Source organism: Macrobrachium rosenbergii, chromosome 2, assembly GCF_040412425.1.
Source record: "Macrobrachium rosenbergii isolate ZJJX-2024 chromosome 2, ASM4041242v1, whole genome shotgun sequence".
Lineage (NCBI taxonomy): Eukaryota > Metazoa > Arthropoda > Malacostraca > Decapoda > Palaemonidae > Macrobrachium > Macrobrachium rosenbergii.
In genome coordinates this window covers 72,889,788-72,916,364 of record NC_089742.1, presented here as the reverse complement: position 1 = coordinate 72,916,364, position 26,577 = coordinate 72,889,788, and the positions used below count along the sequence as shown (strand labels likewise).

General features: G+C 43.9%; 1 protein-coding gene across 2 annotated transcripts in view; it reads left to right on the top strand.

The window, feature by feature from the left end:
• The window catches only part of LOC136848553 (ubiquitin carboxyl-terminal hydrolase 38-like), a 247,682-nt gene that overhangs the window by 17,132 nt on the left and 203,973 nt on the right, over positions 1-26,577 (top strand). For both annotated transcript variants that reach the window (XM_067120838.1, XM_067120847.1), the window contains exon 2: positions 12,386-13,075. In XM_067120838.1, the coding sequence (XP_066976939.1) occupies positions 12,388-13,075 (688 nt within the window). In that variant the 5' untranslated portion in view covers positions 12,386-12,387. The remainder of the gene's footprint in view (positions 1-12,385; positions 13,076-26,577) is intronic.

Genomic DNA, 26,577 nt, shown 5'->3' with positions numbered 1-26,577 from the left:
TTGGCTATCCAAGGAGCTCACAGTATTTTGTGTTGAATGTCAATGTGTCTTCAGTAAGTTCATAGAGTCAAGGAAGGTTATGAGGGAACATAGGTCTTTCTGGCTCTAGGAGTCAAATCGCGGGCATATTACTCATTCAGCATGGAAGGCGAGTATGCAGCCTGATCAAGCATTCATGATGCCAGGGTCATTGCCCCATCTTTAGCACTCAGTAAAAACCTGTCGGCTCATCATGTTCTCAAGCAGAGGTGATCGAGTGGTTGCCCACTGGTCCTGGACACTCTTTCTTTGGGCTAGTGGTGGCTGCTTATAGACTGGATGGCAAGCCCAGCTCCTTTTGGGACAGGTAGCACCTTGTGTAGGTATCTAGTTGGCAGGAGATGAGATAAGAGTGACTTGTTCTTTTCCCTCTCTCTCTCTCTCTCTCTCTCTCTATCTTCTTTCCTCTCCAATAATGGAAAGTCAAAGAGTCCCCATTCCATATACAAGCTGGACATATGAGACTGCCGGTTAGCTATCTGTTTAGCACCAGTCTTTTCACTGTGATGAAGGAATGCAAATTCCCCTCCTCTCTTAGCAAGGGGAGAGGATGACAGATGATAAAGCAGACTCTTTAATCATTTTCACCTTCTTTGCTGTCTCCAAGACTTCTGTCTGGGTTCTTACAGCTTGATTGAGTAATTTCATACATACCCATTACTCAGTGGTCCAGAAGTCTAGCAACTGCCACATTCCATATGTGGATTATGCTAGAGGTGCAAGGTCCCTTCCTCTGCTCGTTTTGGATCAGGAAGGTGTCATCCCTGTTTGGGTGAACCTACATGTTGGTTCAGAGAGTTCCCAGATTTCCTCCCACCAGTGGGTGAGACTCCTGTATAAAGCATGAAAGTTTGTTTTTTTGTAGGAACAGATAGAAAATTTTTAAAAGTAATTTGTATTTTTGTTAATATACGAATGTGATATTCTTTACGTGAATGGCCCACTTCAGCCACCCCTCTCATCTGACACCTGAACCGAAAGGGAAAATGGAGTGCAGACCAACAGGTGGGCAGAGCTTCCCCCTACCAGTTGATAGGGAAGGTATAAGTCAACTTCTGTTAAATTGAATCTACAGCATTCACTTGGAAAGGGAAGTGGGTGTCGTACACAGGACTGCTCATTTCCAGTAGAAGCATTTCAGTCTTGACTGATACAAGTTGATGTGACTAAGAATTTCCATATCTACAGAAATAAGGCTAAGTATGATTAATGGCATTTTGATTAAATCTATTAAAGAGATACAGTTGTGAAGAATTTTACTTCAATATAAATTATTAATAGGGGATAATTTTCATAATTCTTTTAATCAGCGTGAGGGAGGCATGTAGGTGCTATCACTGACAAGTGACATACCCTCACTCAAGACATCTCACTGTGGTTAGCGAGTACCACATGGGCACTTGCTGTGTCGTAATTGAATTACCTTATGTAAAGTTATTGAAAAAATTTGGAAAGAGAGTTTAAATTGATGCTTGTTTGTTCCTACACAAATACAAACCCTTGTTCTTTACATAGGAATTTAGCTTGCAAATGCAAGCTGGAACAGCCGTTTAACTTTCAGACAAGGTCGTTAACTACCGACAGTAGGGGGAAGCCCCACCTGCTCATTGGTCTGCACACCAATTTGCTATCAGCTGTCATCATATGAAGACACCTCTGTGCATCTCTGCCAGACTGCCTTTTGCTTTCTGTTTTATGTTTTTTGTTTGAAACAAATTTTTGTTGTTGTTTATTATTACTGTACCCATATATATATATATATATATATATATATATATATATATATATATATATATATATATATATATATATATATATATATATATATACATATATATATATATATATATATATATATATATATATATATATATATATATATATATATATATATATATATATATATATATATATATATATATATATATATATATATATATATATATATATATATATATATATATATATATATATATATATATATATATATATATATATATATAGAGCCTCGATGGCTCAGTCGGTTACAGCAGCAACTTCGGACTTCGTAGAGGTCTGTGGCGCGGGTTCAAACCCGCAGCCGACTGATCAGAGAGGCGGACACTTTGCTATCCGTGTTGACATCCCGGGATTATATATGTAATCAACGGATAGGTTTGCTTAAAAAGCAAATGGATGTTACAGACTAAATACACACACAAAAACAAAGCCACTACAACACCTTCTAAAAACATAAGAAACATGTCACACGTCTCGAACTCTCGCCATACCCGCGCAATAATTTCTCGCTGCTGGGAAGAAAGGGCGTTGGGTCGGGTATGATACATGAAACATACGTACCGGGGTCTAAGCGATGTCAGGCAGGGCAGCCGATCGAGACCACAGGTCTACCCCAAAGCCAAATCAAAAAGTCCTTCAAAAGAAGGCATCGTGCTTACCCCATACAAAAATGGGAATAAAAGCACGTTAAAAGAAGAAGAAGAAGATATATATATACAGGCAGTCCCCGGTTTACGATGGCTCTGGCTTACGACGTTCCGAGGTTACGACGCTTTTCAGATATATTCATCAGAAACTATTTCCCAGTTTACGACGCATGTTCCAGGGTTATGATGTGTTGTACGCCGATCCGACAGAAGAAATATGGCTCCAAAACGGCAGAATAATAAAAATTTGGAGGGTTTTTTGATGGAAAACTCAATAAAAATGCAGTTTACATCATTTTCAATACACCCAGAGCATTAAAAGTCAGGTTTTCTTAGGATTTTTGACGATTTTCGACGATTTTTCGGTTTACGACGTTTTTCGGCTTACGACGCGCCGTAAGAACGGAACCTCCGTCTTAAACCAGGGGACTGCCTGTATATATAGGCAGTCCCTGGTTAACAGTGGGCTCGGTTAACGGCAATCTGGTTTTACAGTGCTTTTCTAGCGACGAAAATCGGCAATTTTCGGCGCCGAAAATCACTGATTTCCACTTATCGGTGCTGATAATTGGGTATTGGCGCCAATACATACCTAACAGAGGCACCGATAACAGAAAAGCGGCACTGTTTGGCGCCAATAAGCCCCGAAATTTGCCAAAAAAGCATGAAAATCACCAATTTTCAGTTGGTGGCAATTTTTGGTTAACATCACACCCTCAGAACAGAACCCGCCAATAACCGAGGACTGCGTGTGTGTGTATATATATAATATATATATATATATATATATATATATACACACACACACACAATCACTTTAGTTCTTGTTAGAGGAAACCACAGGGTTCAGGCACTGTCCAGGGAAGGACAGTCTGTATATTTGGTTTCTATTTTATTGAGGTTGATCCTCACTCATTATATGTGTCATACCTTGACATATGTATAATCAAAACAACCTAACCCAACTTCTGTTTCAGGCATTGTGGAGGCCGAGGGACATAAGGAGTTATGACCTCTCTAGGCCTCTTGGGGGAGCCAAGTGTCTCTGAACTTAGTGATCACACATAAGCTGTGGGGGGCCATCCACTATCTGCTTTGACCGTGACCGTGACAGCGTTACTGGTCATGGTATCTGCTAGCTGTAGGACTGCTCTTACTTCCTTGGTAACCTCTCATGCGTCAGTGATGTGTTCCTTGGTGCTACCATAAACGTCATCTCTGGGTGACGTCCTCCTCTGCATGCTGTTGTCGAAGGCAGTGCTCAGCAATAAGGAGAAACCCAAGGAGAGGAGAAGGAAGTTGTCATCGCCGTCTTCGTTTTCGTCCTCGAGTGCTGTGCAACTGCTACCTGGGATTCTCCGGAACCCTGTTGTGTACCGGTTCCAACCCCGATAGCCTGCCTACCCTGGCTACCAGTGCCAGGCCTGTCTCTTGCTAGTGGTACACCACCACGGTACCACTATTCCTGTTGCTGAGTGCACTGGTGCAACTGACTTGCCTGGGCCACCTGTACCACCCCCAGTAGCCCGTCTTACCGGGGTCATTACTGGTCTACGGACCCAGTCCCAGCTGCTGGCACAGCCCAGCAAGAGAAGGTGAGCACAGAGCATGCTAGTGCTCCCTCTGTCCCCCTCCTGCTTTTCAAGAGAGTGGCCCAGGGGTCCTGGGATGTGGCCCACCCAACTGGCTGGTCTTTTGGGCAAGGCAAGAGGAGGTCCCTTGCTCAGTCTCTTCTCTTGTAGAAGCCTCGGCTTCTAAGAAGACTGTAGCATGCTTGTGGGATATCCCCCGCCCAAGTTAGTGTGAGCAGGACTGCTCTCCCTGACCAGTGTGAACGTTGTTAACACAGGTTGATGACTGCCCACAGCCTCGCTCACCTGCTTGGGCTTCAGCCTTTGACAGGGTGGGCAAGGGTGCTCACGATGTCTCTGTCCTTCTTGGAGTTTTTTCCGGGTGCAGGGAGCCAGCCAGACAGGTCCAGGGCTTGGGACCGTGCTTGCTCCCATCCTGGCCCATGCACTACATAACTGGTTCAGTACGCGGACTAAACAGGACATATGCCCAAATAATTGGGAGATCACAGAGGATTCTGGTGGGTGTCCCTCTCCTGCAGAGGGAGAGACTCAGGAGGACTGGGTCCTGGAGGGACCTGAGGGTCCTATGTCCCAGGACACGGACAACCCTGAGTTGCAGAGGCTTTTTGTGGAGATATTTAGTGATGCATCATTTTAATATCTCAAGGAAGAGACCTTGGCATTTTCTGCACCTTTACCCCATGGAGTCTTTCTGGGGACCCCAAGGGGATCCAGAATTTCTGTTAACTTGTCAGGGTCTAGGCATGCAGATGAGGTTCTTGTCCAGGAGAATTCTCTTGGTTCTGAGCAAGAGAAGTCTCCTCATTCCAGCCGTTCATGCAAGGCACTTCCTGCGATTCTAGCTCACCAGAGGAAATATCATGTTGTCTCGGAGAGCTAATTGCCTACTAAACGGTTGACCTGGACCTGACTCATCTGTATCCTGGTCTGTCACTAGAATGTGTCTGTGCAGAGGGAGTCTCACTCTCGCAGGCAGAAGTAATGGCACTGGAATTAACTGCCATGGCAGCATTCCAATCAGTCTTGTAGGTTGATTTTTGGGTTCTGTAAGTTTACTGTTTAGAGGAAGGGCTGTTATCTACCTCCTCCACTAGACAGCAAACCTTTTTGGGGGGGAGCCAGGGGGATGAATGAATGAATGACTTGGAGTTATCTCACGTTGCAGGGGGAGATGCTGTGTTGTCGCAAACTTTTAGGTTTCTTGGTCCTGAGTCAGCTTTAACGCTCAGGAACAGATCAGTTCTGGGATCCCCCGCCCTCTTTGCTAGAGGAGGGGGATCCATGTTGGACAGACTTCGGAACTGCAGACTTGTTCATCAGACAGTGGCTAAGACCTCCAGGTTTTCTTGTGGCACTGCGGCCCAACCATCGGGTCAGGCTGGCCCTTCCTCTTCGGTCAGAGAAAGTCCCAGGTTTCCTCAGCCCCTTGTAGAGGTACCCAGGCTTTGGTAGCGTAAGACACGTAGCTGTGCCCCTTTCAGCCCTCCTCCCATTTCAGGAAGGGGACAGGGAAAGAAGAAGGATGGAGAATACTGGGGGCCAGAGTTGGGCAGCTTGGCAGCAACATTGGATGGAGGCCTGGTTAGCTGATGCCTGTCAGTCAAGTAGGGTATCGACTACCCTTGGAGTCTTAATCACCCCTTAGCCACGATCTGGTCCGCCTCCAAATGTTCATTCCCCAATCACAGAAGGACCTCGCCCTGTGGGAAGAGGTGAATGCGATGCTTTGGAAAGGCGTTGCGGAAGTCTTCTACTTCTCCCCCCACCGAACCGGTTCATTCGCCAGACCCAGTCATAGATGGAAGTGGCCCGTTTGGTTTTTGATTCCATCAGAATGGGTGACTTCATGCTTTTGGTGGATTTGAGAGTGTGTATTTTCAATATCTACCCATGGGTCCTTCCGCAAATACCTCCTCTTTATTGTCAAGGGGGATGGTGTTCTAGTTCAAGGCACTTTGTTTCAGACTCTCAGCTTCTCCCCAAGTGTTCACTGAGGCATTCAGTTTGATCTTGGCATCAGCTCATCACATGGGTATGTCTGTGGAAGTACAGTACCTGAGTGATTGGCTGGTTTTGGTGAGCTCATTGCCACCGTTGCTAGGGCAGAGATCAGTTTCCCAAATTTTTGTCATGCTCTGGGTGTAGACATCAACTTCGAGAAGTCAGATCTCACGTTCAAGCAAATGGTAAAGTATCTGGGAATACCGATAGACACAGCATCAGTGAGGGGCTTCATTTTGTATTCTCATATTGGCAGGTTCAAGGAGGCAGCACTGAAGTTCCTGTCTCAACAGGAACAACTTGCTCAGTAGTGGCATGTCATTCTGGGTCATCTATTGTCATCGGAGAAGATGGTCCCTCAGGGGCAGCTTCACTTCTGTTCCCTTTAGTGGAGATGAAGGAGGATTGGTCTCCGGTGAGGGACTCTCCATTCTCCCCTGTTCATCTGTTGGAGGAAGTGAGGAGAGATCTAGCTTGGTAGTTAGATGAAAGGAGCCCCCTTTTTAGGGATACCATTGGGCATTCCTCCTCCTGAGGTGCTTCTGTTTTTTTGGACACATCTACTAGGGATGGGGTGCACACCTGGAAGAGTTGTTGGTTTAAGGTGTCTGTTGTGTGGACCAGAACAACAGACACCTCAATATCAGTGTTTGGGAACTCTAGGCAGCCTTTTTGGACCAGCAAGAGTTTTGGGACTGAGTGATGGGCCACTCCATAGTGTTGATGATCGACAACGCTGAGTTATTGGCATGCATCAACAAGCCGGGAAGACTGATGTCCTTCCTGCTGTACAGGTTGGCAGTGCAGTTGCTTGAGTGGGCAGTAGCACACTCAGTGGAGCTGTCGGCCAGATACATTCCGGGGTCTCGAAATGTGGTGGCAGACAAGCTCAGTTGCCAGAGCCTGGTGATAGGGACCAAGTCCCTACACCAACACAGTGTGGAGAGACTGAGTTATGGGGAATCTCGACCATGATCTCTTTGTAACCAGGTACAACAGGAGGTTACCAGTGTTCTGCTCAGTTGCACTGGACTGTGGGTTGCATTGGAGGATGCTTTCCAGCACCCAGGGGACATTTTAGAGGGATACTCTTTCCCTCCATTTTTTCTGATTCATCAGGGGATCAACAAGGCTCCGATCACCCCGAATTTCAGATCGACTCTGGTATCTCCCAGTGGCCACATGCTGAGTGGTTCCTGGACATGATGGCTCTGTTATCTGAGGTCCCGAGAGAGATTCCCCTGGGCTCAACCTTTTGTGCCACCTGCATGTCGAGAGGTATCACCAGGTGGTTAAAGTTCTGGCACTTCACACCTGGAGATTATCCAGCATCTCGTGCAAGTGAGAGGGTTATTTCTAGGTGCAAAGAGGAGATGTCTGGATACCTGCAGATCCTTGTCAGCTGTTGCACCAGGGGAAATGGAACGTCTTCTGTAGCTGGTGTAGTTGACAAGGTATCTCTTCAGTCAGAGCTTCTCTTCAGCAGGTAGCAGACTTTTTCACCTTTCAAAGCTGAGAGAAGCTTCTCTCCAGTTTGTCCATTAAGGGCTAGAGAGCTGCCCTTCCAAGTCCTTCAGTTGAAGGAAATGAATCCCTTGTCCTTGTGAGAGATCATTGTGCTTCCAAGAAGTTTCGAACAGTCTTGCCCACCCAGGGAACTCAGACCCCGGATTGGGCAGTGACTGTCGTCTTGAGACTAGCTCGTTCACTTTATGGGCTGTTGATTGAGTGATCAGATCTGACTCTAAGGCTGTTTTCCTTGCCTGGCCTGGCATCGGCGAAGAGCTAAGGCAAGCTTCAAGGCCTTCAATGATAGGCACTGGAGGGGATGGGGATCTGTTACGCTCGAGTTGGTCCCAGAATTCGCAACTAAGATGCAGATGCCAGATTCAAGTCCTTTTCGATCCTCTCCCGAAAGGACTTTGGGCGAGATGCTGCTTTGTCCAGTTTTGGTGCTGTGGTACTACCTCAAGAGAACTCGATATCTCAGGCTTGAGTGTCAGCGCCTCTTTGTTAGTACCTGCTCGGCCAAGAAAAAGGTGTCTAAAAACATAATATCTTTCGGGCTCTGAGACTTGAAACGAGCTTAGTCTTCTCCAGACAAGGTAGGTCTGAGTTCAGTCCGAGCGAGAGCTCACGAAGTTTGGGACATCACCCTGGCCTTTGCATTCTGGAAGAGCCTGCCGGTTCAACAGGTAATATGAGTAGGTATATTGTCGCACCAGACTACGTTAACTTGTTTTATCTTCAGGACATTGCCCACAAGTTCTTGGACATGTTTTTCCTTGGGTCTTGTGTTGGCTGCCCAACAAGTTGTGTAGCCCATCCAGCTAACCTGAGGGGAAAGGTAGCATCTTGTCAGAGGTGTTTGGAAAGTGAGGGACAACGTGTATGATTGGTCTCCTCCCTTTTCTCTTTTCCTCTTTCCCCTTGTCTAGAGAGAGAGAGAGAGAGGACATGCATCCAGTCTATCTACAAAAAGATATACTGGGTGCCCCTATCCTGTGGTCACTTGCAAAACTTGTCCATCCAGCACGTGACAGTGCTGGACAGACAAGTTTTGCAGGTGACTACATGACAGGGGAACCCTGTCCTTCATCTTTTCATAGATGGATTGGATGTATGCCCCCCCCCCTCTAGACAAGGGGAGAGAGGGATAGACAATGAAACAAACCTGTTGGTTTTATTAGCAAGTTTTATTTTATATGACACTTTTACCCAAAAGTCTTCAAAAGTAATGACGCAAACACATTACTTTAAGCCCAGAAGTCTAGCAGTTGCAACATCTCATATGTCCAATAAGCTAAAGATTTGGGATTCCTTACTCAGCTCTTCCAGACCAGGACATTCCTCTACTTACGAACTTTCAGAGATAGGAACATCTTTGCTTGTAAATTCAGTTTTTGTTCGGAGTGCTCCGGGCTGTGACTTGCAAGCGCAAATTTTGTTATGCTGGCCTTCTTTGTACTTACACTAGTGCTGACACTTCATCTCCTGTGCAGCGATTCATTCGTCTGATTTTATTGTTAAATATTTACCACATCCGTTATCTATCATTGCTAATGGTAAGTGCAAGGCCAGGGATGAAAGTGGTACATCTGTAGTGTTAAAAAGCGACAAGCCATCTCAGTGGAAACTAAAGTGACAATAATAAAGAAGCTAGAAAGTGGTGAAAAAATGGTTGACATAGCGTGTCATTATAATATGAATTGCTCGACTATTGGCACAATTTTGAAGAACAAAGACAAAATTATGGAACACGTGAAAAGTTCTGTGCCAATGCAGTCCATCATTATAAGTAAGAGAAGGGGAAGGGTAGTAGAAAAAATGAAAAAACTTTTGGGTATCTGGATGGAACACCAGAGACAAAGATGTGTACTACTTAGCCTCATGCTCATTCAAGAAAAAGCTTAAAGCCTTTTCGATGACTTGAAGGCTAAGGCTGGTGAAATTGCTAAAGATGAAACATTTGCTGCAAGTCATGGATGTTTTCATCGCTTCAAAAAACGAGCTGACTTGTATCACGTGTCCATAAGCGGTGAGTCAGCAAGCGCTGACAAAGCATCAGCTGAAAAATTTCCCAAGATACTCAAGGAAATACAAGAATTTATAAGGAAGATTATACCCCTCAACAAATTTTTAATATAGATGAGACAGGCCCTTTTGGAAAAAAAAAATACCAGAAAAAACATATATCAACTGTGAAGAGAAGACGATGCCAGGATTTAAGGTATCGAAGGATAGGCTAACGTTACTGCTGGTTGGCAATTGTTTGGGACACATGAAGCTAAAACCTCTCCTCGTCTGTCGTGCAGGAAATCCACATAAAGTTCTCTACCCAATAAGAAAGCCCAGGTGACTCTTGCTATATTTGAGGACTGGTTTTTTCATCACTTTATCCCTGAACTCAAGCTATACTGCAGAGAGAATAACAGTCCTTTCAAGATTCTCTGAATTTTGGATAATGCCCCTGGTCACCCACTGCACTTAGGTGATTTCCATCCAAATGTTTAAGTTGTTTATTTACCACCAAATGCAACTTCACTCATTCAGCATAATAGCAAATTTAAAAAAATAGTACACTCTCCCGTACATATAGGCAAGCATTAAAGGAGATAAATGATGCAGATGTGACCGTACGTGACTTCTGGAAGGGTTACAACATTTACAATTGTGTAAAGAAAATTGATGCTGCATGGCTTGAAGTAAGTGCCATCAACATGAATGGAGTATGGAAGGCCCTATCCACACAGTTTGTAAATGACTTCAGAGGGTTTAATCAAGAAGAGGAGAAAAAGGGAATCCCCAACAGTCTCGTTGACATAAGTGAAAAGTTACAGCTTGACGTAGGGGAAGAGGACTTTCAAGAGCTGTTTGAGAGTCATTCAGAGGAGCTGACGAATGAGGATTTAATGGAACTGGAAGAAATGCAGAAAAACAGAAGAGCATGAAGAGGAAGAAGAACTTTTCCCTTAAAGAAGTTTGAAACAAAATTGATGGCCAAGGGATTTTCTCTTCTAGAAAAAATGTTGACTGTTTTTGAGAATCAGGGCCCCAGTGTTGAGAAATTCTAAAAAGTGGCAACAGCAGTCAGTGATGCTTTCCAGTGTTATCGTATCATATATGATGAAAAGAAAAGAAAAACAGTGCAAGCTTTCATAGACAAATTCTTTAAACCAGTGCCTTCAACCTCAAGAGCCTCCCCACCTCCAATGACTGCTTCCTCCCCTAATTAAGAGGAAAGTGGTGAAGAAATCCTTGCCAAAGAAATCCTTCCTGAAGAAATCCTTGCCGAAGAAAATATTAATTCCACACCACCTTCCCCCTCTCATCATCCATCACAACAAGCCTACGACACCAGTTTCAAAGGTAAGAAAACTGTACATATACTATACTGTATTATTATCATTATTTGTTTGTTATTAAATTTGATATATCATTTGTATTAATAAAATGCTCTGTAAAATATAGTAACAGTACTAGTACTGGGTTTAAGTATAAAAAAACATAAATAGTACTATACATATTGACTTTGCGTACACCAAGTTGAACTTGTGAACAAAATGAACTTATGAACAGCCGTTCGGAATAAAACTCATTTGTAAGTAGAGGAGCGTCTGTATTCCTGGATGGGTAGAACCAATCAGTCGGTTCAGAAATATGCCCAGACTCCCCCCACCAATGGTTATGTTTCCTATGTAAAGAACAAAGGTTTGTATTTGTGCAGTAACAGATGAGAAATTTTTTAAGTAATTTTTATTTTTCCGGACATACAAGCCTGAAGTTCTTTACATTTATGTCCCACCTCAGCCACCCCTGATTCTATTACATGGGCCAAAAGGCAAAGTGTATTGCAGACTGAAGAGTGGGTGGGGCTTCCTTCCTACCATTGGTAGTTAATGACCTTGTCTGAAAGTTACATGGGCATTCCAGCTCGCGTTGCAAGGTAAACCCCTAATGTAAAGAACTTTAGGTTTGTATGTTAGGAAAAATACAAATTACAGTACTTTAAAAGACTTTTGTATTTTATTTTCATTTTTCCCTTGGGTAGATATGACTTGCATGTTATTTTTCTTTTATTTTTCATGAAATTTATATTTTTCACACTAGGAGTCAGCAATAGGTTTTCTAGTATTCTTATATTGAAATACTTAGAAGAAAGATTAATAAATAACTGTAACCTCTCTTTCCCTTTTAATTCTTGACCTTTCATTTTGTAATAATGCATCTATATTTAGATAGTGTTTGTCTCTTAATAGTAGTTTAGCTACATTGCAGAGCCATTCCTTAACTGATGAGACTAGCCTGAGAGATATGTTCTTGAATAATATGTGGAAATTGGAGCAAGACAAAAAGAAAGAGGTTGAACAGAGTTAAGTAGGAAGATTATCAGAGGAAAGGCATGAAATGTAAAATGTAGAATATGTAGTGGCCAAGGTACACTTGTTTGCCTGTAAATGGTAAGCAGATCTATATATATATTAGTTTATTGATCTAAAATGTATGAAATTTATTTAGCAAGCTTTATAGAAATCGTCACTTAGGGCATTATGAGAGCTGAAAGGAAGCAAGTTTTATAGAAATCAACAATGTTTTTATTAAAATATAAGAGCATAATGGAAGCTTCAGCATGGCAGCCACAGTTTTGGGTATTTTTGTGTTAGTAAAAAAATTTCAATTGCAGTAATTTGTCTAAATTGCAAATGTCAGTGTATGTTAATGGTTGTATGTAATGAATCTTTCATGGAACTGGAGAATTTTGTGATTTGGGAGGTCAGGCATACGCTGTTCTAGCACAGTAATAATTATCTTTTTCCATTTCAGACATGATTGAGAAAATTGATCGTATTGTGTATACCATCATACACATGCCAAACTACACAGAAAATAAGAAGAAAAGCTTACTTGTAAAACTGGTCCATTCCCCATCATTGAAAAATGGTGGTACCCTCGAGCAGTCAGATGTTGTTGCTGTGTTTGATACCTGCATTAGTATCATCACTACAGAAGACAATGAAGGAGCAGCTCAGCTTGCTGTCTTTGCATTTAATACCTGGGCAGGACAACACAAAAATTATCTTAAAGAATACTTGACCCCTGAAAAAGTCAGTTATATATTAAGTGGACAGACAAATAATGTAATGGTTATTGGTTGGTTAAAAGAAACATTGTGTCATTTAATAAAAGATGCAGACACTATATGCACATTAGGACCCATATTAGATGGAGTTTTGCAGACAAAGTTAAGGGACTTTGGAGGTAACTCTGCCTTTGTTGCTGTATTGGCTGACTTGTATGCTGCATGTCCAGCCGTTCTTCCACAGCCGCACACAAGATTGACTTTTACTGTCACACTTATGAATTGTGTGGCTTCCTTTCCAACTCCAACGAAAACAGAGGTTGTAGGCCATATGAAAAGTATAGGAGGACTTATTAATATGTTATGGAATGGGCTGCGTCTGGAGGACATTTTGTACTCATTACATGCAATGTATGCAATAATCTCAAATGCAGGTAAGCACTTTATGTTATGTATGATTTTTGGGAAGTTTTCTTCATCTTTCTACCGTATGTGTATAATGTATACTATTATCCCAGTTGAAAGTAAACCTTAACTATTATAGACTGAGTGTGTTCACATGCTGTGTAATACAAATCAATGGTTTACACAAGTCTTATTGTAGTGTACCCCAGCAAAATGAATGAGATAAAGCACTTCTTTTTTTCTTAAGTACATTCTAGTCACACTACATTTCCACTCTTTGTCACCCCTTCCACTATCATAGAGTACTACCATTGGCTTGAGGTATGGAGAAGCCATTTAAAAATCAAATGCATCAGTTCAGGAAGAGGGCTACTCCAGATTCTGAACATGGGATTTGAGCTCTAGCTACTGTTACTGTTTCTCAGCAGTAAGTTGAGCCATTGATATCTGTGTCTGTGATGATGATCCTTAAAAGATGGACAAATTGTTAAAATGATGGAGTTCTAGAGTCCATGGAATTTGTTTCTTGGTTATATTCTAAAAGTCCCTTATATTTGCAAGAGTTTTTCTGGTGTAAATTGTGTAAATTTATCCACTTTTGTTCATTTTTGTCTTGAAAATATGAAAAAATATTGTGGATGAAATTGAATTGGATGTTCAAAACTAATACCAGGAACTGTTTTGGAAAAGCCAGTTGTTCAGTAATATTTGTGGGAAGCACCCCTTAGAATTGAGGTGTGGGCTCTCTAGGGGGATAGGACTCCTGGCTGGTAAACTGGCTTGCCTGGCAAAATAATTAGAGTGAGGATGATCATGTACCTGTTTTTGTCAATTTAGCTGGTTCAGCTTACGCTTTGACTGCCAAGTTAAATTTGATGCTACACAAAGTAATGGTGGACATCTGAGTCATTTCCGAGTGACATAGGGGAAATATTCATGAAAACTTGATTTTAAACATCTAACTTACCTGGTAGTTATATATGTATATAGCTTAAGTCCCTGACGTCACGGCAGAATTTCAAAAAACTCGCGGCAATCGCTGATCGGTAGTCAGGTGAACTACCTGTGCGCCCTCTACCCAGGTACCTGGAACCATTCCAACTATTCCTCAGATCTTCCCTGCCGCCGTGCTGGTAACATCGTTGGAATTTCGCTCGTAGCCCGTGTTTTCCGCAACTTATTTTGGTGAAGTACACTTTGGCTTTGGCTTAAGCTCGTTTTTGGATTTGCTTTTGGATTTTCTTACAACATGTCTGACTTCCCTTCATCGTGAGTGTGTGAGAATGTGTGAGGGGATGTAAGACCTGCCAAGCCTCTTGATCCTCACCAGCATGTGAAGTGTAGGGGTAAAAGTTGTGAGTTGACTCAGATGTGATGAATGTTTGGCTCTATGAACGGGGAATGGATTGGATTATAGTCGGTATGTGGAGAAAGCTTGAAAGGGACCGGCTCAGAAGAGCCCTTTGCTAACTACCTATTGATCCTTCTCCCATAGTGGTAGTCTCTGAACCCTACTGAAACAACAGGTAAAGACTCAACACTTAAGGATATGATGGTACATTCAGGCCCCAACAGCAAGTAAAAATCCTCTCAGATGACAATAGACAATTTGTGGTCAATAGTCGAGAGATCTAAAAGTTCAAGTGTTAGTGCCGCTGTTAGTGCAAGTGCAGTGAGGTGCTTAATCGACTGTCGCATTTTAGCCCCCAGATTCCTTCCAGGCCCTCAACCCCGGGAGAAGTGGTCGACAGGCTAAGGGAGAAGGCGAGAGGTTTTAGCTCCCGAGCTGTCGCCCTCTAGCGCTCCTGTTGACGCCCCAGACGCCACTCGCCATAGGAAAGGCGAGGTAATGTTGTACTTCTTCATTCGGATCACTTCAGTCCCGGACGGGCCAGCACGCCAGACCCAGACCTCTCAAGAGCAGTTACCCATTGAGGAACGTGGCCATAATGAGAGCCCTCACAGGCTCCAGGTTAGCCACTGAGCAGCCCGAGCGCCCCTTCAGCCCCTAGGTAGCTCTCCTGCTAAGAGCAAACATAGATGTCCTGTTCTCAGAGGATCTTCAGGCAGCAAGAGTGGTGGACGCATTGCTGCCCTTCCCGCATGCTCCCCTCCTCCTCCTCTCGATTGGCACCGCTCGCCGCGAACCTCTGCCCACTTTCCATTCAGACCTATGAGGAGGAAGTATTTCACGTGAGTTGAGGCCTTCCCCTGTGCCTGTCCCCAGCGGGCAGGAAGCCCCGCAGTTAGCTTTACTGCAAAAATATGCAGCAGACTTTGTCTTCTGCTGCAAGGTGGCAACCAGGCAGAGAGAAGAAGGATAGCAGACGCCCAGCCAAAGCTGAGACGCCCCGATGTTCAAGACGCTTAACGCGAGTAATACGAAACCTAGACGCGGGATGCACTGGGCGCCAAGCGTTCAGGGAGTGAAACACCTCACGCGACGGCAGGCGTCAAGGAATCGGGACGCCAAGACGACAAGCGCCATGGCATTGAATAGGACGCCAGGTGTCAAGATGCGAACCAAGACGCGGAGGCCCAAAACGTCAAGCCGAGCCCAGATGTCAGACGCAGAAGTAACTCTGACGGGATGCACTGGCGTTAAGCGCCGTCCAGGAAACGAACACCACAAGCGTCTAACAGTAGGGACATCAAGGTACGAACGCTCAGGACGCCAAGCCGCCGAGAGGCTGACTCCAGGACGACATAGCTGAACGCCTGACAGCTCAGACACGGCACCTGGTAAGCGCAGACGCCGCCACTGCAACGCCAAACAGTCGGATGAGGTGGATCGACAATCTCCCTCCTTCTCCAGACATTCTTTTGGACGAAGTTACCGACGAAGAGAAACATGAAGAGATACACCCCTTGTCGGACTTAAAGAGACTGATGTCTGTGTTTACGGAACTTTTTCCGGAGAAATTTGTGTCAGCTGCCCCTCGATCTCCTCCTTCTCAATTTACTTCTTCAAGGAAGACTTCAAAGAAGGCAGTGTTTTATGGCATGATTATGTCTCGCTTCTTCCAAACGAGCATTGAAGACCATGCAGGATTGGATGGCCACTAAGAAGAATCAGGCCGAACCGTGTTCTTCCTCCGCCAGACTAGCGGTCCAGATCGAACATTTGGTACGAGACCGAGAAGCTCTTGGCCTGGGAGTTCCTGCCTCATCCCAGAGGGGACTTCTAGTCTCGAGATCACGCCGCATAGCCATGGGAGGCAAAGTGTTTTTGGTCTCCATCGGAGATGGATCACCTCCTCAAAGGCATCTTCAGGGCCTTGAGGTCTTTAACTTGGACTGACCCTGGGGCATTGTGGAGAGTGCCACAGTCTTGAAGAACACTGCATACAGAGGAGTTTATTCACCATGTCCTGTACAGGATAAGGCAATTAGAGATGGGTGCCAACGAACTAGCGGCTCTTTTTTCAGCAGGCATCTTGAAGAAAAGAGCCCATCTTTGTTCTTTTCTGTCTAATGGGGTCACGCCCATTCAGAAGTCGGAACTTCTTTTGCTCCACATCCTTCATCTGTTCCCGCAGGAAATAGTTAAAAGACATTACCGGCCTTAGCAATAAAAGGCCACACAAGATCTAATAATGAAGACAGCTTGTAGAAAAAGTGCTCCAGCGAGCTTCGTCACAGAAAACATAAAGGAGAAGCCTCGTGACTCAGCCCTTCGTGGAAAATCCAACAGCAGAGGAAATACGAGACCGCTGGTAAAAGAACAACAAGAGGCTCAGGCAAGGAAGTTGAGCCAGAATCTGGAAGTGAAGCAATCTTCAGACAGCAGTAGGAGCCAGACTGAACAAACTTCTGGCAAGCAAGTGTGGAGAAAAGAGGAGCGACCTATGGTCCATTCAGTTACTCAAAGAGGGGTAAAGAACCTTCCTGAGAAGACCCTCTAGCAGCAGCAAGACCAATAGAATCTTTCAGCCACAAATACAACTATAGAAACTACAAGGCAGAGGCTCTTACAACAACAATGTCTACAAGATGCTGCAAAAAGGAGGCCATAGAGAGGGTTCAAGATCTGAATCCCAGATTCACAATTGGTTATTCCTGTCCCAAAGCTCAGGTTGGAAACCGGTGCTAGACGAGTGCACCTTCCATCAAAGTGTAGTAGAAAACAAAGTTCACATCGGAAACTACAAAAATCGGTTCTAGTAGCAGTCAGACAGCACCCATCGGGATGGTTTCACTGACTTCCAGGATGAAGATTTCCTCACATCCCCTACACCGAGTTCAAGAAAATATCTAAGGCTCGTCCACAAGGGAAGGTTTTCCAGTTTCCTCGGCCTCGTTTCGGACTAAGCAATCTCCACAGATTCGCTGATGACCAATGTAGCAGGTTTTCTTCACACGCAGAGGCATCAGGAATCTCTCCTTGTACTTAGACGACTGGCTCCTCAGCTCCTTCCGATCTTCAGACCACGATACAGTTATCGGAGGAATTAGTCTCTGCTGGGCAACAGAGAGAAATCTCAGCCGATCCTATCCCAAGAGGTTCTGAAAATCTTTGGGATGAAGATTCAGAGTCAGATTTTTCGGGCTTTTCTGTCTGTAGGCAAGGACGGAACAAGCCTTAGAAAACTTCAGGATTTAAAGAGACAGACATGCTCAAGTAGGGAATGGATGAGTCTGCTGGGACCCTTTCTCACAGGAGGTTTGTCTCCTTGGGAAGGCTGAATCTACTGCTACAGTTTCATCTAAATCAGAACTGGACACAAGGAAATAGAACTGAGACCAAGTGCATCCCCATTTCGGAACCAATATGACGTGCTTAGAGTGGTGGAACGACTCTGTCAAGTCTACAGGGAAGGCCTTTCTCTACATCAGAGAACCCAGACTCCAGGTTGTCACCACGGCCGGACTCAGGATGGGGAGCAACAGGGAAGGAAGAGTCCTGGCCTCCTGGACAGAGAACAGGAGAAGTGGCACATCAACCAGAAGGAACTAACTGCAATCCTTCTGGCTCCGGGAGTTCAACACCTAGTGGAGAACAGAGAGGTGCAGGTCAACGCCGACAAATGCATAATGCTAGCCTACATCAGCAAACAAGGGGGCACTACTCCAGGTCTCATAATGAGACAGCAAGAGAAATTTTCTCTGGGCAAAGGAGAAGAACACACGAGTAACCCGTCCAAGGGAGAAAATGTGAGGACGGACATTCTGAGCAAGTGAAAAACTGTGTCCTCAACAGAATGGACGCTACATCAGATGTTCAGAAGCATGTGTGGCGACTTTGGGACGCCCGCGGCATAGATCTTCGCCACAGCACGCAAACGAAGAGGCTGGAAACTTACTGCTCTACCGCATTTAAATCCTCGGCAGGCGACATACATAGATCGCCGTTGCTTCCTGGATGGACTGGTCCACGGACGTTTGTGCATTTCCTTTCAAGATAATACACAGGGTACTGCAAAAAAATTTGTGTCAACGAGGGACTAGACCCTTGTGGCCCCTTACTGGCCGACAAGAGAGATTGGTTCACAGAGGTACTGGAATGGATGGTGGACATCCCGAGGAGCCTACCTCAGAGAGTAGGATCTACTCAAACAAACCTCATTTGGAAAGATATCACCAAAACCCCAGCGCTACAAGTAGTGCTTCAGACTATCGAAAGACTCACAAGAGCTAGAGGTTTTTTCGAAGGAGGCAGCTGGCGCTATCGCAAGAGCGTTGGGGAGGTCATCCACCAAGAATGATACCAATCCAAGTGGGAGGTATTTAGAGGATGGTGCAAGATCAACCATGTGTCCTCTCTTCCAGTACTTGTAACCCAAATAGTGGACTTCCTGCACCTTAAGAGGAAGCTTAATTTTTTCTACCCTACCATTAAGGGGTATAGGAGCATGCTGGCAGCAGTGACATAGAAACTTGACCTGCAAACAATAAGGACTTGTGACTGTCAGACTTTGAACTTCCAAGGAGAGAGTATAGAGTAACTCACCAGCATGGAACCTAGATGTGGTCCTGAGGTTCCTCATGGGGATTAGGTTCAACCTCACAGAGCATCTCAAAGGACTGATGAAAACTCTTTTTTCATCAATTTGAATACAGCTGAAAAGAGTTAGTGAGATACATGTGCCTTCTGTGCAAGAATATAGGCTTCAGACACAAGGCAAGTGCATCCAGCTCACTGCAACTAGGGATTCCTTGCAAAAATGAACGCCCATCACAACCCTACCTGTCGCTTGAGACTCCGAATTCAATGGTCATCACAGGAAAGAGGAGAGAGAGAGAGAGTACTATGTCTCGTAAGAGCTCTAAGGCACACCTGATAGGACAAAGGACTTAAGAGGAAATTCAGAAGGGCTTTGTTAGTGCTCAGTCAAAAGCCCTCTGTGCAGATAAATGAAGAATGCCTGTCTTGTTTTATCAGACAGTTGATAAAAGAAGCACATATGGAATGAGTTAGATGGACCACAAGACTTGAAAGTGAAGATACGAGGTCAGGGGCAGTAGCAACCTTGTAGCATTTAACAGAATACAGGTCCCTATATCTTGGACACTAATCTTCTGAGAAGCAGTCAGTATTTGCCTCCTCACTATCTAAAACAAGTCCAAAATATTATATCAAGACTGCTATGAAGACTGGGTCCGCTTATAGCATCTAATTCAGTAGTGGAGAGGGAATACCCTACAATCCCATAAACCAATAACCTTTTTCTTACCTTGGACTGAGAATTTATGGTTGTTTGCTATGCTGACGAGTCTTCCGCAATCATTGGGATAAGAGTTTTTAGATATTGTGTGTTTATTTGGGTTTTTAGTCAGGTGGTCGTTCTGTTCCTTGGTAGCGCCTGGAACAAGGGTATTGAGAGAAGTCTAGTCACATAGAGGTTATACACCGGTTGACAGCCCTAGAGATTTTCAGCCCCTGGGTGGATCGCTATCTCTTAAGGAATGCAGACATAATGAGGCAGGAAAACATTGAAGTCAGCTTCCTTATCAGGTAGGAACCTAGAGTTGTTTTGCAACTTTAATTATAATTCCAACGATGTTAGCTGTCTCTGACCCTCCACCAAAGGTGTCAATCAGCTATATATATAACTACCAGGTAAGTTAGATGTTTAAAAATGATATTTTCATAATAAAATAAATTTTTGAACATACTTACCTGGTAGTTATACATAATTAAATTCCACCCTCCTCCCCTCTAGAGACTAGGGGCATGGAAGATCTGAGGAATAGTTGGAATGGTTCCAGGTACCTGGGTAGAGGGCGCACAGGTGGTTCACCCGACTACTGATCGGCGATTGCCGCGAGTTTTTTGAAATTCTGCCGTGACGTCAGGGACTTAAGCTATATATGTTACTTCTTCTACTATGACCATTATTATTTCGACGGTCACGATCTCCACTGGTTCCTGGACCACTCCCATGTATTCGGTGTCTCCCCATGGCTTGTTGGTGATGTGCCCTGAGGAGTTGTCTTCTTCGACCTAGGGGGCAGTCCCCCTCCATTTGCTCTCTTCAGTGCTGACCATGGCTGTGCTGGGGAAGAAGAAGTCAAAGAAGAGAGGAAGGAAGTTGTCATCATCGAGTGCTGTTGCCTCCTCTCCTTCCAAAGATAGTACATGGAAGAAGGCTGCTATGTCTCCCTAAAGGAAGTCTTGTCAAGCTTCCAGTGGTCAGTTCTCTGTTGCATTGAAGACTAATGGGGCTCTCGCTAATGGTACCACGAGTACCATGCAAGAGTGCAACCACAACCCAGCCTCTGCCCCCATTCTTGTGATTGGGACTGCTCTCCCCAACCCAATGAGCATCATCACCATGGGTTGGTGGTTGCCCATGGCCTTGCTCACCTGGTACGGTTTCAATTTTTGCCAGGCAGGGCAAGGGTGCCCATGACCTCTCACCTGTCCTCTCCACCTCTTTAGGGGTTTACCAGGAGCCAGGCAGGCCTGGAGTCTGGGACCAGGACCATTCTTGATCCCATACCAGCTCCACAATGGAGGCTCATGTTTCTGGATCAGTCCTCAGGCCAGGCAGGTCATGTGCCCAAGTGGTCGAGAGATCGCCAGGGGGTCCTGGTGAGTGTCCCTCACCTGCAGAGGGAGGAACTTGGGAAGACCAGGAACTGGAGTCCTATTGGGGTCTGCAGAAGGAATCCGGTCCCGATCAGCCTGCTGTGGTGTAGGTTTGCCAGCATGGTTTTGCACCAGGTGAATTTTCTTGTCTCTAGACAAGAATATTCCCTTCACTCCAGTCAGTCGAACAAGTTGCTTCCTCCATCTCTGGCTCACCAGAGCAATTATTATCTGCCTTTGGAGAGTCCATTGCTGACTAAGCAGGTTGACCCAGACTTGACTTATCTCTGTCCCAGGTTAGTGCTCAGTTGTCTGCATGGAGAGAGTTTCTCTCTCGCAGACAGAGGCGGCAGAGCTAGAGTCCTCTGCAATGTCAATGCTCCAGACAATCTCTTGGCTTGATCTCTGGTCATTTACTGTAGCCAGGATCTTATCCTCAACAGGTAGTTTTACTCGAAAAGAGGATGCCTCTTTCAGGAGACTGTTGCATTAGGAGATAAGGCTCTTACCTCTGTTGCCCACCAGACATTCAGCTGTGGTCAGACCTGGTTTTGAAGAGGCGAGAGGCAGTTTTGTCTTGGCTCTTTTGCAGTTTTTTGTCTCTCTCACAGTTTCGTCTTAGCTCTCTCATTTTCTAAGACCAGAGTCGGCTTTGGCTCTCAGGAACAACCTTGTGCTGGGATCCTCTCTCATCCTTCAAGACTTAAGTAGAGGTAGCATTGGGGCTGGCTTAGGGTTGAGAAGTTGGTTCACCAGGCAGTGTCTGAGACCTCTTGGTCTTTGTGTGGCACTGCAGCCCTGACTATCAGGTCATGCTGGCCCTTCCTTGTCGAGTCATAAAATGTCCCAGACTTCCTCTGCCCCACGTAGAGGAACCCAGCCTTCTTCTGCCCCATAGCGATAGGTGTGCAGTAGCATCCCTTTCAGCCCCCTGTCCATTCTCAGAAGGGAGTTAAGGGCAAGAAGAAGGGAGGGGGACGCTAGGGACAGTGTTCCTCTCTGCTTGGTGCTGATGGTGTGGGGCTGTCTGTTAAGCTATGGGGCAATGTGACAGCAACATGGAGCGGAGTCCTGGGTTATGGATGTCCTCTGGGAAGAATATTTACACCCTTGTAGTATCTGCCACCCCTCACTTTCGATCTGGCCCAGTTACAGACATACATTCCCAGGTCGGTGAACAGTCTCACCATTTGGAGTTGGTGAATGCAATGCTGCGGAAGGGTGCAGTACAATTATAATCAGTCAGTCTCTGGGCTGTAACAGCCTTCTGTTCTTATTGGATAAGGCAACATTGAACCAGTTTGTTCACTAGACCCTGTTCAAGTTGGAAAATGTTTGTTCAGTGTTATATTCCATCAGAGAGGGCAACTTCATGCTTTTGGTAGACCTGAAGGATGCAGATTTTAAAAAACCTATCCATTGGTCTTCTTGAAAGCACCTCTGCCTTACCCTTGAAAGGACAGTCTTTCAGTTCGGGCTTTCATCTGCCCTGCCAAGTGTTCACACAAGTGTTCAAGCTGGTTTCAGCTTTGGGCCCATATGTATGGTTTGAGGTATCTTGATGATTGGCTAGCCCTGGTGAGCTTGTTGCCACAGTTGCTATGGAACAGAGATCGTCTCCTCAAACTTTATCTTAACCTTTGTGTGGTGATAAATTTCAAGAAGTCAGATCTCACACGCAAGCAGAGGGTAAAATGATGCATGTGCATGGGTGGGTGGTGGTTCACTCAGAAGAGCTGTCCGCCAGGTAAATTTTGGGCCAGTGGAATGTAGTGGCAGACAAGCTCAGTCGCCAGAGTCAGGTGATAGGGACAGTATGGTTCCTACACCCCAGCATAGAAAGCCTCTGCAATCATCAGTCTGTGGGGAGCCCCAAGATACACTTGTTTGCCACCCTGTCATGTTTTTTTCTTAGGAACCATTAATTAAAGATGGATGGAGCAACCATTAATTAAAGATGGATGGAGCAAGCGCATTGGTTTTACTATAGCAATCATGGGCAGTAAATCATACAACCACTCCTTAACTTCAGTTTATTTGCTACTAATTTTATTTACAAAATTTTAGTCAGCATAGGTTAACTGTATTCCTCTTCAGACCAATGATCAGTATTCACTCCCTATCATTTAGTTGCTGTTGATGGGATCTTTAGCAAACAAAGACCTGTTGTTGCTGGAGTTCCACAGGGTAATGTTCTTGGTCCACTGTTATTTTTAATGTATACAAGAGATATGTTGTTGGCCTGGAAAACAAGATTGTTCAGTATGACAATGATGCAACACTTGTAGGTGTAGTAAAGACTCAACTTACAGGAAAGGAAGCTGCCCTTACCCTCATTCGTGACATGGAGCAGATTAATGAATGGTGTAGTCAATGGGGTATGAGGCTGAACTCCATTAAAATGAAAATACTGTTGATTAGCAGATCTTGTGCAGATTTTCCACCCCATCCTCCCCATGAGGTGGATGAGACTCTGCTGAATGAGTCTGAAGCTTTAACTATTGTAGGTGTAACTTTTGACTCACATCTTACTTTTAAGAAACATGTAATGAAAGTTTCTGCAAATGCCACAAGAAAGTTAGAAATTTTATAAAAGGCCTCGTATATTTATAATAGTGATAAAATCAGTGCATTCTGTTTTAGGTCATTGTGCTTCCTTTCTTAGAATACTGTTCTCCACTGTGAACGTCTGCTTCTGCCAAAGATTTATCTCTTTTAGATAGAGTTGTTTGTAGTGGTAGGTTTCTGTATCCTAATACCTTAGTAATTATGATTTGGACCATCAACAGATGGTCTCTTGTATTTTAACAGAGATCTTTCACATTCACAATTGATTCCTGATCCCCTTTTCCTGCTAAAAGCAACCTGATTACTGTACTGTGTAAATACACTGAAAAAAAATTTAACTCCTTTTTCTCTCGCAAATGACACAGTTTGGTAAGTAGGTAGCATGTCTGTGTTTACCACAGCCTTAACTAGTATTCTTTATGACCATTAATGTATTTTTTTATAAACACTCAGCGTAATCACTTGTTTAAACGGCAATCCTCAGCGGAACAAAATATAGTTACCTTCCGTGGTCTTCAGACAGAGTTTTGCTCCATGGTGACCAAACTAGTATCAAAGAATTCTCTTCTAGTTGGTCTTTTTGGCCAGGTATTGTTTTCTAATGATTAACATTATAAAACATGATGGAGTATATAGTGAACTCAAAGATAAGAGGGCACTTTCCCTTATCTTCAGCAAAGCTGAACCCTGTTTTTCCAATGTCAGGGAACCTGCAAGAAAGAGAAGTGACTATTGCGCATGTGTGTCAGCCCTCTTGTTTACAACCGGGCCGTTAAAGACTAAGAAGCCATTACTCTGTTGGTCCGTAGTGAACGGTTTACATTTTTACCAGCGCCTGAATAAATTCAACTTTTTTCTCAGATTTCATTATCGAGGATCATAGAAACATCAAGAATAGCAAGATAAGTGCTTAATATTAAGTTCCAGTTAAAAGTTTTAGTTTTCAACTTTTGAAATTGATAATTTGTGTGTGAAAGCTGGAACCCGGCTTGTTGATTGCTAGTTTTGCAAAGCGAAAATTTTTTTAAATTCTAATTAAATGTTTTAACTTAAAGAAATGTTCCACACCTTATCATTAATGTAGAAAATCCTTTGAGATTATATGATGTCTACAATAATCTAGGTAGCTCCCAGCCCGAGAAGAACCCTAAAAGAGTTCAGAGGTCTGGTTAAACAAATTATTTATAACTAACTAACTAATAATCTAGGTAGTAGGTGAGAATAATTTAGCCTAGATTAACAGTGGATGTTGTCTGTAGCCTATGACCTAGGGTTACGTATCCTTAAGTGGCCTAGCTTAGACCAAGGACCCTAGGATCAGATAATAACAATATCTGGGCAAAATAAATCGATAGCCTAACAATGGCTACATACTAGTATAATTTTTTCCTTTTATATAAGTCTGTGCACTTAAGTATGATCTAAATAATCCAGGACTAGGCAGTACCGTATGTTAAGTGATAACTTTTTACGAAACATCCTATTTTTGGACTAAGTCGTTAGCCTAGACCATGTAACCTAGGACTAGATGAAATAGTAATCTGTGCTGGATGAGATGGTAACCTAGCCTAAAGGCTACATACTAAGGTAATTGTGTTTTATGTAATCCATACCCTTAAGTGTGAATTAAATAATCTGGAATAGGCAGTAGCCTAGATTAAAGGAAGTTATAGCTTGGCTATAAGGTTACACATTAGTGAGTTACTGTTTTATATAGTAGACCAAATAGCCTAGGATTAGATATAAACAACAACCTGGGTTAGACAAAAAATAGTAGACTAACTATAAGGTTACATATTAGTAAGCTTCTGTTTTTATATGGCCTATACTGTACATTTAGGAGTGATCTATAATAATCTGGATTAGCCTGTAGTTCATAGCAGTTAGTCTGAATGGCAGGACAATTAGAATTAAAAATTTCAGTAGTCATTGCAAAAGGACTAACAGTGTAAAAGTAATATAGCCATATACAAGTATGAAAATTAACCTAAACCTTAGAGGGCTTAAGTTAACATAGATATTTAATTAAATGTATAACAACTACACACTTGTAATCAAGTTAACCTGTAATGTGGAAATATATGAGGAACTACAGAAGTGTCCCTCATTTAAAAACAATTACAGTAATACTAACTAGCTTCTAATAACTTGTTTTATATCACTACAGGGCCACCATTAGGCAGGATCTTCAGCTCAAGTGTTCCGTAGCAAATTGCTCAGTTCACTTTTTTGTCAGTGGGTGCCATGAGCATAGTCTTTGTAAAAAACAAGGAAAATTTGCTTGGTCGCCAGATATGGGCGGGATTTGTAGTATGCTCCTGGCAGCAAGGTTTAAGGACGAAACAGCTCCTTTTAAGCTGTCTCTATGGGTCCTAGGGTTCAGTAGGGGTGAGGGAGGGGGAGATTATATCTTTCCAGCAGAACTCCAGCAGCAGATATTTAACCCTTTCTCAGAACAACATCTATGTTTGGGTCAAAACCCAGCAACATCAGTCTCCAGTAACTCCCAGGTTAATCCCGCGGAGGAAGTAGAGGAGTTTTTGCATGTGGTTGACATACTTACTAAAGAATGTGAAGTGGACATTGCTACTGAAATGGCCCTGCTGAACCCAGAAGGCTAAGGGACACAAATTTTAGCTTGCCATGGGAGAAACCTTCCAGAAGGAATTCTATTCCCCATGCAGCTATCGTTGCTGAATAGGATCTTTCCCCCAAAAGGGATACTAGGATCCACCTGACTCCGACTAAAATGACTACATTTTCGGAGGGTTATAGTAACTTACCCAGGACTTCTGCCCCTTGATTAACAGGCAGTTACAGTTCAGTTGCTGAAGCTCATTTAGATGCCCTTACCACAGAATGGCAATATATAAGGGACATGAAGCATGATTCCAAATAGGAAAGTAAGTCGGTCATGTACACCCCAAAGTG